Source organism: Solanum stenotomum, chromosome 9 (genome assembly GCF_019186545.1).
Source record: "Solanum stenotomum isolate F172 chromosome 9, ASM1918654v1, whole genome shotgun sequence".
In the NCBI taxonomy this organism is placed as follows: domain Eukaryota; kingdom Viridiplantae; phylum Streptophyta; class Magnoliopsida; order Solanales; family Solanaceae; genus Solanum; species Solanum stenotomum.
The window spans coordinates 500,705-520,170 of record NC_064290.1 but is presented as its reverse complement, the minus strand read 5'-3'; the positions used below and the strand labels follow the sequence as shown (position 1 = coordinate 520,170).

General features: G+C 31.6%; 2 protein-coding genes across 2 annotated transcripts; one reads left to right on the top strand and one right to left on the bottom strand.

Annotated features, from left to right (window-relative positions):
- The first annotated feature begins 602 nt into the window (after nucleotides 1–602).
- Nucleotides 603–2,838, top strand: LOC125876301 (uncharacterized). Its single transcript, XM_049557446.1, has 3 exons — nucleotides 603–724; nucleotides 2,117–2,207; nucleotides 2,451–2,838. Exons 2-3 carry the CDS (start codon nucleotides 2,126–2,128, stop codon nucleotides 2,555–2,557), a joined length of 189 nt encoding a protein of 62 aa, XP_049413403.1. The 5' UTR covers nucleotides 603–724; nucleotides 2,117–2,125; the 3' UTR covers nucleotides 2,558–2,838.
- Nucleotides 2,839–2,986: 148 nt separating this feature from the next.
- Nucleotides 2,987–11,184, bottom strand: LOC125876300 (MLO-like protein 11). The gene is made up of 15 exons (XM_049557445.1): nucleotides 10,412–11,184; nucleotides 9,533–9,590; nucleotides 9,171–9,397; nucleotides 8,845–8,961; nucleotides 8,026–8,086; nucleotides 6,883–6,977; nucleotides 6,604–6,678; nucleotides 5,978–6,063; nucleotides 5,425–5,474; nucleotides 5,226–5,266; nucleotides 4,799–4,969; nucleotides 4,658–4,693; nucleotides 4,233–4,300; nucleotides 4,059–4,119; nucleotides 2,987–3,517 (listed from the first exon to the last, which is right to left on the bottom strand). The coding sequence occupies exons 1-15, from the start codon at nucleotides 10,538–10,540 to the stop codon at nucleotides 3,095–3,097; spliced, it is 1,698 nt and encodes a 565-aa protein (XP_049413402.1). The 5' UTR covers nucleotides 10,541–11,184; the 3' UTR covers nucleotides 2,987–3,094.
- Between the last annotated feature and the right edge of the window lie 8,282 nt (nucleotides 11,185–19,466).

The following is a 19,466-nucleotide window of genomic DNA, read 5'->3' as shown; positions in this document are numbered from 1 at the left end:
TGTAAATTCGAAAAATATTTTGTTGAACAACAAAAAATAATCATGTTAACGTAACTCTTTATAGTGTTATTTTGAAAACATTACATGAACATAGCGAGATTATACAATTTTACAATATATACAAATTACAATACTTCTATACGTATTTATGTATTTAAAAACTCTAACCTTCATTGCCCACACATACATACACATATAATTGGTCACACATACATACATACATACACATCTAGTTATGACCAGTTAATAAATCTGCGCGATTTTTAGTTAGAATGAGATATTTTATGCCACAAAAACATGTGTTTTGCTGCACTTTGAAATCAAAGCATCGTTATGTTTTGAAAATACTCCTTGTCTTTAAATTTGTTTGTCTGGTTTTTATTTGGCACATGACTTTAGGAATAAAGAATACTCTTGAATCTTGTGCTTTTAATTTATAGATATGTAAAATATACTAAAATATTCTTTAATATTGTGATTTTAAATATATCATGTAAAAAGTTTAAGTTAAAGAGTTTATCTCGCTATTAATTTTAATTTATTTATTTTTCAAAAAACGTTATTTGAGCCCAATGCAATACCCATAAGCCCAAGCCCAAGTTCTTAGCCCTTACCCGTTTGCCACTTACCACCCGGTGACTCTATCTCTGTCTCTCTCGATCCCGGCGAAATCCAAGCGTAGAATATCAGGCGACCGGCGGCAGGCGGCAGCTTATTTCCACTGGTAATTCTCTGTTCTTCCTTATCCTGTTCCTTTTTTTTTATCAATAATCTCGCAGAAACTCAAAAATATGCATTAACGTATCAATTTTTTCTAAAGTATAATAGCTTATTTCTGATTTTTTGTAGTAGTTTCTACTGTAATACAGCACCGCCTTATTGCTTCCATGAAAATTTATCTTATCTATTGAAACTATTGTTATATTTTCATTTTAGAATGAAACAATTGAAGTGCTCACTATATTCCTAGTGTTCCTTTTGCAAAATGATTTTTTTTATGATCTAAATGAAAAGTGTAAGCATTGTCATGAAATAATAGAGAAAAGAGATGAGTGAGGAATAAAAACAGAAATAGCTTGAGATGTTTAGCTTTTACTGTCGGAAACTATTTTTTAAATGATGTGGGATATCCAGATTTTACTTGCGGGATTTCGCTGGTATGTTGTGAACCGAGTGATCATCCAATTGGTGGATTATTTAGTTTGATTTACTATCTTAATTCAGCAGGCAGAGTATTAGCGATGGAATTTCGTAGACACCTTTAACTAGAACTCGAGTGCCTAAATGTCAGAAGTAAGGAGACAGAAAATTAGATTCCTAAACCGCTTGATTTTCCAATACCGAGCAAAGGAGAAAACCCCATAAAATTTGTCTTTGTTGTGGTCGTAAAATTTCTTGTTTTCGTTCCATCGTTCCATCTCTTGCCACTTAGCTTCTCCTCCCCTCCCCCCCACCCCCACCACAAAACAAATCGTCTTTTTTGTCCTCTCGTTCTTCGTATCTTACATGAAATATTATACCATTTTACCCAGAGAAGGGGGAAGAAAAATGAGAATCTGCTTCTTCATTTGATTAAATTTCCAATATGATCACTTTGATTAATAGGTTTCGAATGATGAAATCATTTTCAATAGTATTCATTATTTAATATCTGGTTATGACATTGATTTTTCTCATCTGTTGGTCCCTTGAAGAACAATATGACAGTGTCATTCTCTCATACCTGAGTGTTTGGATTTCATCTAATTATGTTTGTTGCTCTCGTTTGCTTCTTCCTTTTTGAGCATTCTTTACTATTACAAAGCCATTTTCTGCAAAATAGTGTGACCATATGGTAAAATGATAATTAGTTTTTTCAGTTTGCTCTTTTACAGTAGAAAGTGAGGAACGAAAACAAATTTAGACAGTAAGAAAATATTGAAACCAGGATTTCCAAGACTTAGAAATATGAAAACGATATGTCTCGTTGTACACCAGTTACATTGAACAATGTGAAAGCACTTAGAGCTGGTGAAAAATTCACATTCTAATATGTTTTTTCCTTGCTAAACTGGACTTTACTGCTGCAGTTCATGGTGAGAAATTCACATTCTAATATGTGCTCTCTTTGCTTCAGTTTTAGCTGATGGGATTTGGCAATAGAGGAATCGTTGCTGACAAATGGTCAGGAAGGCTTTTATGGGTCTGTGCAATTGGAAGTGCTATTGGTATACCAATTTTTTCTTGAGATGTTTCTCTCTAGACTAGACAAACAATGGTTATTTTAAGCCTGTAATGGACAGGCAGAAAGTCAACAATTAACAAGTTAGGTAGTACACCAAGACTTAATTAATAATGTAATACATATGAAATCTCCACAATGAAGTTCTTTATTAATGAGTGCTTAAATTATTTTTAGCTCTTCTGTTTGATTACTTGATGTTGTTCTTTATCTGTATCTTGCTTGTTAGGTTTCTATATGGTTGCTGTGGAAAGACAAACTCAGAATAGAGCAAAAATGATGGCTGAAGCACTGGCGGATGCAGGATCAAGTATAGATACCAGAGAGAAAAGTTGAATATTATGGGACTTATAATGCTAATACATTTCCATTAGGCGTCTTTTCTTATCGTTTGGCAGGAAAACTATTCTGTTGTAATAAGTACTCGCGATCCGAAAAGACATTGCTGAACAAGAGTTATCTATACGATCAATACTACGTGTAATCGTTCAAAAAATGGAATTACTAGTCTGAAAAGTAAGACAAGTTATCTGTTGCGACATATTAAAGTACATTGATGGTGTATAATCCCTTCAAACTGTCGATGTATACAAGTTAAACTATTTGACAAGGAAAAACATACAAGCTTTAAGATGCTCCATCTTACCTAGATAGGTCATGTGTGTAACTGATTATACAAGGGATACTACATAGAGAAACAACCATTATAGAATTTTCAATCCAGAGCATTTTGGGGGGAAATATTTTTGCAACTATAGAAACTATTTTCTTTCCTACCTGCATATTTCTTTGATTTCACATGTCAAACATCTTCAAGTATATATGTTATATTCAACGTTAAACAAACCTGCAGAAGTATCAACACCAACTTCACTATAATGGTAATTGTTTATCCAAACCCAAATGTCCTCTAGCAGGCATTGAAGATGATCTTGATATTACTTCAGGTGGAAGACTTGGGGAAGTTGCGGAAGAAATAGAGGCACAGGGTCGAAGGAGAGGAGTACCAATACGACTTGAAGTGTCGTTAATTGTTACTGAATGATGATCCTCCGTGACAGTTGTTGGTGGCTGTAACTCAATTTCTGTACCTGCACCATGCACTGTTCGAGGGCTATCAACCAACTGGTCATGATCATATTCCTCGAGTGACATCACGGTGCTTGTATCAGTGTGCACAGTTGAATCATCTGGGAACATACGCATTCTCCTTTTTCTTCTTGCTGCCTTTCCCCATCCGTGGATCGTTTCTCTTATTCTCTGTGGAATCAATGCAGCCTTATAGTTTGTACCCATCTGCAAAGAGGCAATATAATATGTTCAAAGCTTTGTTCTTGGAAAATATTAATATCTACAATCTCATTTAATAGTCCGATTCACGAGTTTACTGTGGAAGTGCAACATGCAGAGTTACTAGCACAGTTGAAGTAGTTCGTAAAGTTTAACATTTCAACCATGATCAAGCAGATCTTATGATCTCTGGACATAACCACCTTTAAGAATGGAATAGCCTATACATGATTTTTAACAATATACCTAAAGAGAACAGAAAAAAATAAAGCCCCTTCCGTTTCCCCTACGCCATCATCCTCATTTACCTCACCCACTCCAGTCTCTACTGTTTCCCATCTATTGGTGTTTGTTTGTCATGAGCAAGAAGCGGAAAAAGAAAGGAAAACGGAACTAGAAAATTTGAGACATGTCATCCATAACCTTAGGGTGTTTATGAGAATATTGTAGAAGGACAGAGAGGTAATGGTGTACAAAGTCGAACGTTAACAAGAGGATCATACTATTCTGACTTCTCAATTTAGCTATATCCGCCGTGACATAATACCTGTGTAACCAGGGCATAGAGTGGCAAGGTGCTATAACTGCAAAGGAATTGTCCAGCAAACCTGGGTGACAAACAACAGCATACGTTTAGATCGTTGTGCTAAATAAAAATACGTTGGTAAATCTAAAACCTTAAACAATAGTACATACAAATACAGTTGGTAATTACACATACCCCATAACGAGTCGTAGATACACAAGTGTGTGGTTCTTTATGAAGCATGAGTTATACCCAAATTGCCACTGGAATAAAGACGTAACTTTGTCAAAACTCAGATATTCAGAACATTAGTGTCTACTACAAATGGAAACAAACATATGCATGTGGTAGAACATATTATACAAGCACATGGAATAGAGAATATGGTTTTGTCTAAGAAAGTATTTAAGGGAGGAAACATGGTTTTGTCGAACTCCGAGAAAGAATTTGAGTTAAAAGGAAAAAATCACTAGTATTTCAGGGAATGTGCCAATGTTGAATACTAAAGATTGTGAATGTTTAATACAGTTAAAAGGAAAATGCTTTGACTACGTATTAAATGTTCGGTACAAACGTACAGGAAAAAAAATTTAAGCTACGAGAAAGGGACCAGTGAATACCCAGAACCAAAAAAATGAAGCTAGCTCAAATGCATTCTGCAAGAGTAAGCATGCAAAAACAAGTTAGTGTATATAGACATTAAAGAAAGTTAGTACATGGATGAAACAATTAAAAAATGAAGTATGATTGTACAAACAAACCTGGAAAAGGACAAAATGAATCAAGGACAAAAGTAATTCTGGTTTTTTGAACCAAAAAAGTTCGTCTCGTGGTTTTAGCTTGACCCTTGAGAATGAGCCAGTAATTGCAGCACTCTCCAATGCCAAGGTTGCGATTACATGCTGCAGTTTTGTACCCACAAGTAGTACAAGCTGCACGGAAGCACAAGTAATGACTATTTATATCTTCTATCACATCCATAAGTTCATATAATATACAAGATAATTCAGAATGTAAGGGAAGAGATAAATATTAAGAAAGATGACTCATGCAGGGTCACAGTCAAGTTTACCGCTACACAGTAAGGAATAAAGAGAAAGGGAAAAAGGCATTGCTTTATATATGCAAGCATATATGTTCATGCATTTATGAAGAGTTTCAAAACTTAATTGCAATGGAAGCACTTACAATGATAGGAATTAACGCTATCCAGAAATACAGATTCGATCCTGCATGTTGAAGTTCAATTGGTCATGCATGAGCTTGTGGATGGAGTTTAGTTTCACCAGAACACAAATGTCGGGGAGCAGAAAAATGCAAACTTATCTAATGATAAAAAACAAAAGTGGCATACGTTCCTCATTCCAAACAGTGGAGGATGAAGTACCTTTTACATTAAACAGCATAAATCCCACCACGAATCCCCAGAGAGGGCCACTACAAAGATACAACACAAAAGTTATGAGAGGAAGGTTCAATCAAGAAACCAATGATGGAAAGCAAGCAAGAACTGTTGTAATAATAGACTTCAAAGTAAATTGCTCTACTCTAGTGTTCTCCACGACTATTGTGCTATCCAATGATCATTTATATGGACGGGTGCACTGAACAAAAGATGATACATGAGCCACCGTAAACGGAGAAACAACGAGAAACAAAAAATCCTAAATTCACCACTCATTCCATCAGGAGCTTAATAACAGATTCAATGTACTTCCTCCAAAATTTTGCGAAGATTAAGGACCAAATTAACTGGAGAAAACATCACTTGGGCTTAATGCTAACTCAACAATTAGATGAGATTCACTTCTTCATCAAATCTTAGAACTAAACAAAATGAATTTCTCTCCACATTTGGCCCACTTCTCTTTAAACAACTTTTAACTCTCTGCCACTCAAAGAAGAGGATGAAAATGGAGAAGGAGTACTTCTATTCTTACCTTACACCAACTATTCTTTGGAATTCTTCTTCCATCGAGCGAATCATATAGCTGTGAAAATCATAGTTTGATGTAAGGTTGTGATTCTGCCATGAATAAGAGGAGAAACGTCGTAACTAGTAATCTATAACAGAAATCAGTATCATATATAGAGACACTCTTGTGATGGAAAAGAAAATCAGTGATACAATCATGAAGATAACTTCAAATGATCCGTAAACAGTAAACTAGAGTTTAAAATGAACCGGGCTTGCTACAAAGCATCCTAATCTTTTCGATTAACTAACACAGGCTTAGTTTCATGTCTAGTTTTGAAAGACAGTGTTCCATTTTGATAAAGTGCATCAGTTGTACTTTTATCATGACTGTACATTTCAAATTTCCTGTTTGTCAAACTGTGATATGAGCTGCTTGTAATCATTAAATGATGTCTTTTTGTGACCTAGTAATTTCCTCAAAGCTAGACTAACAAATTTCACATTGCAACTACTTTTTAACTTCTAAGATACTCCACAGTACTGCCTTCAAAAGCATTCAAATATTTTACTTAATGTTTCGCAAGTGATTAGTTCTTTCAAAATGCTAGAAGCGAATTAAAGGGAAATGGTTCATGCTTGGATCCATACCATGATAAAACCTTTGCGCAGAGTAAGGTAATCAGCACGAACAACTGTGCGGCCAAACTGCCGGAAGAAACAGGTCTGCGAAATTTGATAGAAATATACAAACATTATACTCAAACCGATTTAGAAAGGGAAAAAAGTGTAAGTCAATACGAGTAATTATGGGAACCACCTCATCTAAAAGCATAACTATTAAAAAGCAAATATTTTATTTACTTACTTTGGATGAATAAATTATGTGAGGGCTAGGGAAATCAGAATCTAGTAAGAATAAGAACTAACCACCCAAACAAGGAAATGGTTCCTGGCAAGTGGACTTGATGTGTGAACTCTGACAAAAGTCGACTGCCTTCGGAATGTCTTGGCTCTAGAAATTTCTGCCATAGAAAAGAGTTCAGTTTCTTTTAGCTTTTTTAAAGTTCTATCAAAGTAAACAACATGATGGATTTCTTCACATTAAGCATTTCAAAGGGGCACTGATTGAGGCTTTGAGACATTTCCAGAGGACAAATGGCTGATCTCTTCAACGAATACCAAGCAGGACTGAAATATATATTACCCCGGTACATGCATCTCCCACCACCCAAAATCAAGGAGAAAAGTAAACATAACATCTGAAGATAGCTACCTGATAGACACCAAGGTAGAGAAATCCTACATGCACTAATCAATAAAATACGAAGCAATAGATGTCTAGAAATAGAAATAAGTGGCAAATACATGTTTGCTCCTGGAAAGACAACAATGGGATAATAACAATATTGGAAAACAAAGTAACACGATACTGATGTAAAGGTTAGCACAAACATTGTCATCTCCAAACATGACGAGAAAAAAATGAATTAATCTTTCGTGGTGCACAAGGGCGGAACTATGTAGATCCAATGGGGTACAATTGAATCCCCCTTCATCAGAAAATTGTTCAATGCAAAAAGCGTAAAAACGAGATTTTCTGGTTGAATATGAAGTATTGAATCCCCTTGACACAAGTTGAAGGAAAGACAACAGTTTTCTTTAACTTTCAGCTCGTCTCCAAACATTCAACTTCAGGTATCATCGATCCGATGCATGTACATTCTCAAGTCTCTGGAGATTTCGGTAATCAGAGTCCACTTATACTTCAAGTACAAAGAGTCATACACGAACTGATAATTTGTGTTGCTCCATCTCCATCATAATACATGCATGGTTCTTGACACATCCGACTTTCTTTCTAATTACGAAGGCCCTTACAATTTTCTTTTAGATAAATAATATTAAGGCCTTCTGTTTTCTTGTTCTGAACAAATTTAAAATTACATCTCGTGTTAAAATAAGAATTTAAAACCAGCAGACTTTATCCACAATGATTACAAGAGAACAACAAACGCTAGAAGCTAGAGAACAAGATTACTTTTTGATAAATCACATGCAAGTATAACTTACCAGTTAGTACATCATGTCTGTCATTCTGAGCTTGATCTTCCCACACCCTCCAACTGTGGACCTGTCCATATTTTCACTTATCAGGCAGCTAGCGATGCAGAACATGTGAATAGAGTTTACAGAAGTAAAGAAGAAGAGAGAACTGGTGATAATGAGGATAAAGACCAGACGTGGTCATTTCGTAGGACATACATGGTAACTTCTGCAAGGAAGTGGCAAGTAGCTGACACTGACACAACTATGAAGTGTGAAGAAATTGAACTTTGGACTACCATCTTTATACGCAATATGTGTGATTCCCAGATTTCAATATAGGCAGTTGCCTATTCACCTAATGTAAGTTCAAGGAGAGCTGACAGCAGAGCAAATGCCCCTACTAGAGAGGATATGCTTAAATGTCGAAGTAAAAGCAAAAAATCTTATTGACAAAGAGATTAGTTCCCGCAACACTGTGGGCATCAAAATACTTTTATCAGCACATCAGCAACAAATCAGATACCTCCGGCTATCACACACTATGCCTCTCCAGCAGTCTATACATTAAGCATATCAGGAAGCTCACACAGAAAGCAAAATTTGCACTCCAAATCAGTTGTCCACAAGGTAATAAGTAATAGGGCCATTGAATGAGGATGTATTGCATTATTATCATATATGACATTAGACTTTGCAAGCCAGATTAATACATCACAATTTACTTCCATCCAAACAAACTTGCCACTCCATGGACAATAGATATACTCGAAAATAACTGGACTTTAAAAGTTCACCAAAACAATGTGCATCAGTTTATCAAGTTCAAGAAAAAGAGAACTTTACCTTAACAATCGCCAGCAGCATTGTCAAGCAACTATAAGATATATGAGTAATGGCCATGACGAAGATGAAGCGATGCAGCTGCTCAAGGCCTTCATATGATACAAAAGGTTCATGGTTCTGACAAAATGGTTGATTCAGTATTGACACTACTTCAGAAACAACTTTAGAAAGAGCGAGAAGCTAAGCAACTCAGAGGCAGTAAACTAAAAAAACTAGTTATTTCATTTTTGCAGGATAATCAGTTGCAGGTACATCTTGTAGCAACAAGAGTAGAATTGATGCATGATATTGGAATAATGGATTCACACATGTAAAATCGAATTTACCTCTCCACACGTATTTTGATTGAAGGAATTCAACACTCTCCTATGAAGACCAAAAGCCATCAAAAGTTTACGCTCCTTCAAATCTTTATTCTCCATTTCTTCATCAACTTCAGACTTTGTACATGGAGCAAATGCATTATTGTAAAACTTTGATGGTATGCAAATATTAGATATGATGCTGGAAGTTGCTGTGAGAAGGAGAGAAATGAATCCAAGAAGCATCAACTCTGTACACCAAATGTCGAAACCAGTTATGACAGGAAAAGTAATATTTGGGGTTGAAAGGAGGGGAATCCAAATTTCGAAGAGCTCTTTCTTTTCGTTTGTATGCTCTAAGTTCATTGTACATAAACATATAATACCTTCTTTCATTTTCTCCACAGCAGCTAACAATGGCTTTCTATTGGTTTTCCTCAACCACTGACATGATAAAATAATAAAAACGGTTAGTTTTCGAAGTTCCATAATTGATGGTGCTACAAGAAACATAATCAATCAAATACAATCAAAATCATTTAAAGTAATTTTATGGTCTTGAAGATCTTTTATGAAATCAGAGGCCTTGAGACAGAGACTCGAAGAGGTTGAATGTTCACTCCTAGCCAAGGGAGTTTGTTATATATAAACAACTATCCAAGACCGTAAAATCTAGGACAAGTAACTCAAAGCATATTCAATTCTTAAGCAGCTTGAGTAATCAAAAGGAAGTTTGTATGTGAAAAAGAAATGATGAATATTTATACCCTTCCTACAATGTCAGAGAGAGTTCCCAGGGTGCCACAAGAGGATCATCGGGATGGAACAAATTAAAAGTTGAGCATTTCATGGTATCTAGCAGGCATATTGTAATCCTATATCCTCCCCCACCCCCTATATTTCTGAGAACATACAACATGAATATCTACAAAAGTCCAGAATAACAGACTGAAACATGAACAAAAGTTAGTCATGAACTCCTTTGCCCGGAAAATTACACTATATATACAACATCAATTCTTTTGTATATACAGTAGACTATGAACTCCTTGGTACTGGACTCCTATAACATTCTTCAATAAAACCAGCAACAACATAACCAGTGTAATCCCACAAAGTGGTGTCTGCGGAGGGCAGAGTGTACGCAAACCTTACCCCTACCTCAAAGGTAGAGAGACTATTTCCGATATAAGCTCGACTCAAGTCTTCCAATAAAACCAACGAGACTACACAATCCAAACAGTGCAAAAGAGAACCTTGCTTACATTAGATAACCTGTGAATGGATCGCTCCACAAGCAGTGAAACAGCAACAAATATAGTCAATACAGAAGCAACAGACCATGTTGGTGTCAAGGCCAACGAACGAAGTTCTTGTGTATCTTCTCCAGACATTTTAGCCAAAAGTCTTTCTAACTAATCTACCAGAACTTCAAATTTATTAACTTCAAATCAAATCAAACTCTACTAATTACAGAAAAAATCAAAACTTTCTGTCAGTTCACTTGACTGATAAGTTCTACTAGCAACATAAAAACCCAACCTTTCTTGCATTTCCCATAGTACAATAAATCAAGAATCATTGTCCCTCTACTATGAATCTTTTAAAATCCTTCACATTCAAAAATAGTGAAATCTGCCACTTGGGTATGTTCCTTTAGCTATTCCAACAAGGACTGAAACTTTCAAAAAGGTGTTTTGACTCTGATTTGGACTCGAACCAGCCAGCAAAAAAAAAAAGCTAATTTGACCCACAATTCTTGATTTGCCAATGCAACTACTACAGATTTGATTTGATGTCTAGACCTAAGACCCACCAAATAATTTGAGGTAATTAAATGATTCTTGAAACTAAAAACAACTACTCTTTACTCTAATAGCAGAAAGGTCCAATCTTTATGGGGTTTTTGAGCTTAAAATAGCTGATTTTGTCTGAGTAAAGAGTGTGTCTATTAGGAAAATGTTAATTAAAGAAAGAACACTACTCACTACAGAAAAGAACCAAATAAAAAGACAAAAAAAGTGTGATCATTTGAACTAAATAGTAGTAAAAAAATTGAAAAGCAGTGTGGGAGCTTTTTGGGATTGATGTGTGAAAATGAGCTGGAGCAAGTAGGATTAATTAGCTTCCTTGTAGTTTCTGGGGATCTAATTTCTTTGCTACTTCGTACTGAATACTGACCGATAGACCTCCACCAGTTCAGGTAAAAATATATACTACGTCAACGAAGATGGTAGTGAAGTGATAAATATTCATTCATTCTTAATCAGATGTCTCAAATTCGATTTTTTATGTGTATGAAATCATTTTTATTAAAGAGCATTTATTCTCAATGTAGGACTTCCTACCGCGAATTCAAATTTAATAAGACTCCAATCTGATATCGGATATATATATAAAATGAGAAGAATATACTAATAGTATAATTATTTAAAGTCTTCGATGAATCTCTTGCGCACCCTACCTCCAAACTCTATTAATAGGGGTGTGAATACTTTGGTAGATAGTAAGAAATTATCATGGTGCATACTACAATTTAGATTGGTATTTGATATGTTTTCGATATTTATAAAAAGAAAATAAATAAAAAATAAAAAAAAATAAAAAAAAATAAAATAATAATAATAATATATATATATATATATATATATATATATATGAAAATATTAAGGGTTAAGATACATATACAATTGATATGTATTAAATATGTCATTACTAAAAAAATATGTATATGATAATATTTATATAGAACTATATATTATTACATCTCATTTAAGGTGTGTTTCTAGAGAAAATATTTTTAAAAAGTTTTGACCAATCAATGAAAAAAATGTATTTTTCTCCCTATAAAACACGCCATTAATGTCATTTTGTATCTAATAAAGAATCAAGTAATGTTGTTATTAAGATTTTAAAATATTAACTATTCAATCTTGATCAAAATTTTCTTTTTGTGTAGTTGATTAACAAAAAAAAAAGTTATACTTTCTTTTGAATATTTCTAATAGGTAAAAGTGTTGGCATGATATATTTAAGACAGTCTCTTAAAAAAATTGAAGTCATAATTTTTATTGCATGATAGTCGAAGTTAAACAAAACATGAATATCAATTTACCATATAACAAAAAATCAAACTTAAAATTACTGAATCATATAAAATTAATTTTGATATGTTATTAGTATATATATCTTTAAAAATCGAAATTATCGAACCAAGTTTTTTAATGCCGTATCATAACGTACCTAACCATAAACAATGGCACAATTGTTACGTCAATTCCTCAAAGTAAATTAAGCCGCTAATCAAGCACTTGAAATAAATATTTTTCTACCAAACCATTTTGTCTCATTAACTATTTTGAACAAACATTTTTCCATGCTTTCTTCTCGAACTTATTGAATTTTTGGTCGCACAAAATTTAATGTAACGATTATTGTACTATTTTAGCACCTCGTGTTTCTTAGAATATAAATTTTGTACATGATTATTTAATTTTTATTTTATTATAATAAAAATTGAATGATCATCTAATAAAAATTTAAAAAAACATTATAAACTTTTTTCAGTAATGAAAGTCTACTCTTGATGATCCACGTAACTAATTTAGAATTTCAATATCAACTCAATTTTATTGGTCATGATGAAGCGCTAAGTATAGTTTTTTTTAATCATATATTTAGAGTTTAAATTATAATAAGAATGAAGTCACTTTTAATAAAGAACATTTTACCTTCAAAAGTGAGATTTTATGAATCAAAACACCGAACAAGGAAAAACACAAAACAAATAAATTGATCAACCTAGTTACTAGTTGTTGTTTTTTCATAATCTAGCAACTAAATTGTTGAATGTGAGGAGCATGACGTTTGAGCTTACGATTAAAAAAAAACTAATGAAAAATTCTGTCAATTGTACATTTTAAATAGTCTTTCACTCATCAAGTCAACAATAATTTACTGAGTATATTATCTTTTAATTAGTTCTAACATGTTTAGTATTTAGAATTTAATTAATGGAGCAATAATATATATACCTCACGTTATTAGATGGTTGGTAAAATAATTTCCCTGGGTTAATTTTTACCTCATAAGTAATTGCTTAAGTTAATTAAATACAAACAAAATATGATGATTTACATTATTAATACAATTTAATCATATCATAGCATGCTAAGTACTAATATTTATTCTAAGATATTAACTAACGTAAAAAATTAGAAAGAATTACGTTAATTATTATTTAAGTAGTTTGATTATGTATAAGAAAAATAAGAAATGGGATTCACTAGGTGGATGATGCATGCAAGAACGTGGATACACAAAACAATAACAACTAAATATCTAGTATACTACCTTCTACTAATATTATATTACTATAATAATAATAGTGTAGGAAAATTATCAGGGGCGGAGTCGAGGCACGATAAAAAATTATACTGTATATATAAAGTTAAATTTATTTATTATGTATATATAGTATTAGTAGATAATGAGTTTCAACTTTTCCGATTATATTTAACTTCTTCATATTTCAAACGACTTTCTTACTGTAAATTCTGATTTCGCGCCTGAAAAAATAATAGAAAGAGAACATGATGAGTGTATCAAGCTAGTTGCTGATCTGTGGATCTTAGGTAAGCTAATTAGCTATAAATTTAATGATAAGGTCCATTTGATAATTAGTTACTCCCACTTGGTGATAAGGAGAGTTATTGATTATTGATTAATCATGATACAGATTACCAAGATATATTTATACAAGAATAGAATAAGAAAAAAGATACTCATACTTCTAATTATCGTGGTTAAATGAATCATGTATTTAATCGGTTGAACCAGAAAAAAAGATACACATACCCCCTGATATACCCTTCGTTATGAAATATATACCCCTACTGTTATACAAATGACTCACATATACCCTTTTTTCTAACGGAAGTGAAAAAATTAATTTTAGTTTAATTTTTTAATAATTTTTTTAAACAAAATATAATCTCATATGGGAATACTTAATCCTACTCAAACATATCTTTTTTTTGGATTTTTTTTTTGTTTCAATGACTAATTTAGATTTATTATTTTGATGGTCAAATTTATTTATGTTTCACTAATATTCTTGTAAAATTTATTATAGATGATCCAATTTTTTTTTCAAATAAAAAAACTAAATTACAATATAGCCGAAAAAATAGTTTTAAATTATAACATAGCCACACAAAAAATTACTTTAAATTTTTTTCTTACATTAAGGAATAAAATAAAAAATAAAAAAATAAAATAAGAACAAGAAACTCAAATAATGATAATCAAAGAAGTCAAAAAATAATTTATGTATGGAAAAAATTAAAATATACCTTGAACTTCGCTAGAAGGATCATATATACTCCTAAATGATAAAAAAAAATTAAAGGTTAAATATATAAATTTAAAACTAATTTTTCACTCCCGTTAAATGAAGGGTATATGTGAACTCATTTTGTAACGGTAGGGGTATATGTGAGCCGTTTGTATAACGGTAAAGGTATATATGAGCCACTTTCATAACGAGGGGAATATCAGCTCCAAATGACAAAGTTGAGGGGTATATCAAACCCTTTTTCCCATATTAATTTATATTTTTTTGTATATATTTTATCGCGTAATTTTTTGACAAATAAATACTAAGGTGGATCGATTTTGACCCTGGTATTTATGATGTATTTTTGTCTCTTTTTTTTTTTTTAAAAAAAGAAATTATATAGAAATGTCAAGTGTATATGTTGGTAAGGTTTATACTAGATTTTGACTTGATTAAAAAAATATAATAAAGTCCATCCACGATGAAGTATGAACGCATCAATCTCTAATAAAGAATAATAATTAAAGTCAGTCAAAAAGGTGGAAAAATAAAAAGGCAATAAGGATTAGACAATTATTTAATGTGTTTTTAATTGTTCATGTCTTCATGATTGATTTAATTTATTTTATAGAAATAAAAAAGAAATTTTTTGCTATATCATCCATATCAATTATAAGTATAAGTTATTGTAGTATCTAATATCAAGGATAATATAAACACAAAACGATAAATTATTTTTTAATTTTTCTAACTAAACAAGTAAAATTAAATGACTAGTTTTAATATACTGAATATGTAAAGATAGATGGACGGAGTATTAAGTGTTACTCACTCTCAAAGCTTCTATGACAACAAATAGCATAAGCCATAAGCTAAGGATGCTAAAATATCTATCATTAACATAGTTATTACAATTTATACATTTTAAATTTTAAATTCGTTTATGAATATTATCACCACATTATTTTGTGGGTGTAAACATAGTTACTTTCAATTGTGTGTAACATCCATAAAGTATAAAAAGATAGAAAAAGACACAAATGATAAGGATGTCATTGCATGACTCAACATCCATCAAGTGCTTCTTTTGATGCATAAAGCCTCCAATAACTCAATAATTAAAAAATGGTAGGGACAAGAAAAAAATTAGTAAATACTTTCTCCGTCTTATATTACTTGACACATATTGATCTAATAAATCTTTTTAGAAAACTTCAATGAAAGATATATTTTATAAAATTAATGCTTTGAACCCTAAATTTGATCAAACATTACTTTATGTAGTTATTTAATAGGGATAAGGGTCTGAAAAATACCCCAACTTTGGTCGGATTTGTTGTTGCGATACTAAACTTTCATGAGGACCTATTACCTCCCCAGACTATTTAATATCGTATTTTTTACCCCCTAAACTATTTAGTAGTGTATTTTAAAGGTATATATGTGCCCACGTGGACATATTACTATTTAAAATTTTGCATTATTTTTTTATGTCCACGTGGACAAATATATATATATTTAAAATACGGTATTAAATAGTCTAGGGAGGTAATAGGTCCTCATGAAAGTTTAGTATCGCAACAGCAAATTCGACCAAAGTTGAGGTATTTTTAAGACCCTTATCCTTATTTAATACTAAGGTCTAAGAGATAGTATGAAGAAAAAAATACAATTGTAGACATTGAAATTTTGCGGACTCTACAAGATGTGTTCAATTCGAATTGGGACTCTAGAAGATGTGTTCAGTTTCAATTAGAATTCTTGGAGGCTACTCAACCCTAAACCCTAGTTTATGCCTATATAAAGGGTACTAAATTCCCTTAAAAGGCATATCAAAATATCCCATAAACTCTTGAATATTTTTAAAGATTAAGATCTCGAATATTCCACAAAAGTCATGGAATATTCATATTGAGGTCAAATCTAAATCATCCTAGTTCGAGAAACACGCCACTAACGGCCCTCGAATCATGAATAAATCTCAGGAGAGTAGAATCAAGGGAGGAACAAAATTGTACCCACAATCTTGATGAATAAGATTATGTTTCTTCATTTTTTTTTGTGATCGTAATTTATTTTCTGTCACTTAAAAATTTGTTGCAAACAACAATAACACCCTCTTAATTTGTTAAAATGAATAAATAAAATGAAACGGAAAGAGTACTTACAAGGGAGTACAAGGTGATTTTTTTTAAAACTTTAGTCTTGAATAAAGAATCAAAACTCTTTAATTCATTAAGTAAAAAAATGATGTGAGTGAGTCGGAAAGAATTGAGTATATAGTTTAATTAAGTAAACGATGCTTATTTTTTAGTCAAGGGTCTATCAGAAACAATCTCTAAATCTTTCAAGATAGAGATAAGTTCTGCATATAAGTATTCATCCAAACTCTATTTACAAAATTATACTGAATATATTATTGTAACTAAGTAAAAAATGATTACGTCATGATCCTGGAGATGAGTATAATTTTTAAATGATTGGAAGCAAATATCAATATCTAGAACATGGCACATGAGGATAATGGGTGTCGCTATTTGCTAACACAAATCACAAACTAATTAAAGCAAACAAGCTATTTCAACTTATTGAGGATGTTACATATAATAAATCGAAGGGACAGCTGCATGTTAGGCACAATTAAATATATTAAATAATAATTCAGTCCCTACTCCCTACGTGCAGATACAATTAAATTAAGGGAGTTTCAAATTGAGATGGATTAAATTTCTAGTTTTTGATCCATATTAAAAATAAAATCAAATAGTAATTACTATTAGTACTACATGTTATATGTAATAATTAATTTGATTATAAATTTAGTAATTCACAATTGACTGAGTCAAATTAGTATTGAGTCATCAACTCGCTCCGTAAGGTGTTGAGTTAAGTTCCATAATGAGCGTAACCCGCCTCATGTTTAGTTGTCCTCGTTGAGTTTGAAATCCTGAATAGATTATCGGTGATATATAAGCTTTGTCTTTTTGTCCTTTGACTGATAATCACATCGATCATAAGGTGATCTATCATCTCGGTTGGGTTGTTGTCGAAAAAATCTCTCTCCACTTTATTAAACTCAAGTCAAAATTTTATGCAGCAATTCAATTCATTGCAGGCTGCAGTGCACAAACATTATTTTGAAGTGGAAAAATCCTTTTGGCCAGAAAATTTGGTCAGAATTTAGTCAGAATGATATTTTACCTTCTAAAATATTTTTTCCTTTTTTAACTTTAACACATTTTAACTAAAAAATGAAAAAAATATCAATTTATTTTAAAATAAAAAAAAATTATAATTTTTTAAAATTTCTGGCCATTTAACCTTTGTGGTGGTTAGGGTTTAGTTGACGTGGATACTTGGCATTTATTAGATGCACATGCACATCTCATTTATAAGGTAGGAATTATTGAATCTCCCAAATGGGAAGTTTTTGAAACTCTTACGTGTCTATTCGATCGAGTTTGTCATATGAAATTTGAGAAAAGACATAAAGTGATATCTGAATTTGTCTTAAATTTTTAAAAAGACATCTTGATATAAAATTATAAAGTGACATTTTATCACCCCATTAAATAATTTTAAACTGATATTATTATATCATCTTTTGTCCATATGACATAGAGAGTGTGTGCACTCTCTCAACGAGAGTAAGCAACCTAAAATAATTTATATAATTTTATTTTTACAAGTATTTTATTATAAATTATATTTTCTTATTTTTCTAACTTTTTTTCTTTTTATTTTTTCTCTATCTTTGTTCTTTCTTCTTCAAAAATTCGTTGTCATCTCCATTGAAGCTTCTCACTTTCAATGTTACCATTTTTACCACAGCTTCACCTTCTTCTTTTTTACTACTATTAGTTTTACTCTCTTTAATTTTAAAACTTTATATACATTTTTTCTTACATTTCGAACAATTTGATAAACCAATTAGATTTCAAGATGATTAGGAAGTATCATATAGTTTTTTAATCTGGTTATAATTAAATTCTTTCAATTTTTGGGAATTCATTGATTCTTTTAAAATTATCATTCTAATTTTAAAGTTATATGAAAAGGAGTAATTGATGATATCTTTAAAATTTTAAAATTTTCGTAGAAAAATAATTAGCTTTGTTATCAATAATTCAATAAAGTCGAGAAAATAATATGATTTTTTAAAATAAAAAAACAGTGAAATAAAGAATTTGACTGGAGAAGAAAAAGAAAAAGAAAAGAAAAAAAAATAAGAGAAGGGTTCAACTTGACGTGGGGGTTGGGGTGAGGTTGGAGGTGAAGAAAAAGAAAGAAAATGAAGGGATTGAAAACTTGAAAGTGGGGGTGGAAGATGAAATCAAAAAGTAAGAGGCAGAGATATAAATGGGAAAAAGTAAAGAAAAAAAATGTTACATTTTAAATTAAATTAACACAAGTCAAGTAATGATTGGTGTGTGAACACACTTGCTTCCTAAAATTTGGGGCTGATAAAAAAATAATTTAATAATATCTCTTCAAAATTGTTTAGTGGGATAATAGGACGGGTTGTAAAGTTAAAGTGTTTTTTTGAAAATCCAAGACAACTTCAATATGTCTTTTCTTTCAATTTTCGGAAATTCATTGATTCTTTTAAAATTATCATTCTAATTTTAAAGTTATATGAAAAGGAGTAATTGATGATACCTTTAAAAATTTAAAATTTTCTTAGAAAAATAATTAGCTTTGTTATCTATTTCGATAAAGTCGAGAAAATAATATGATTTTAAAAAAATAAAAAATCACTAAAATAAAGAATTTGACTGGAGAAGAAAAAGAAAAAGAAAAAAAAAAATGAGAGAAGGGTTCAACTTGACGTGGGGGTGGGGTGAGAGTGGAGGTGAAAAAAAAGAAAGAAAATGAATGTATTGATAACTTGAAAGTGGGGGTGGAAGATGAAATCAAAAAGTAAGAGGCAGGGATATAAAGGGGAAAAAATAAAGAAAAAACTTAAAATGAAAAAAAAATTA

Bases quoted from the DNA above. Each gene is read 5' to 3' on its own strand.
- LOC125876301 (XM_049557446.1), top strand. From the start codon at position 2,126: ATGGGATTTGGCAATAGAGGAATCGTTGCTGACAAATGGTCAGGAAGG. The intron at 2,208-2,450 runs GTATACCAATTT...CTTGCTTGTTAG, and splicing joins TGCAATTGGAAGTGCTATTG to GTTTCTATATGGTTGCTGTG.
- LOC125876300 (XM_049557445.1), bottom strand. From the start codon at position 10,540: ATGTCTGGAGAAGATACACAAGAACTTCGTTCGTTGGCCTTGACACCA. The intron at 9,591-10,411 runs GTAAGCAAGGTT...TTATCATGTCAG, and splicing joins CCATTCACAGGTTATCTAAT to TGGTTGAGGAAAACCAATAG. The intron at 8,962-9,170 runs GTAAATTCGATT...CCATTTTGTCAG, and splicing joins ATCAAAATACGTGTGGAGAG to AACCATGAACCTTTTGTATC.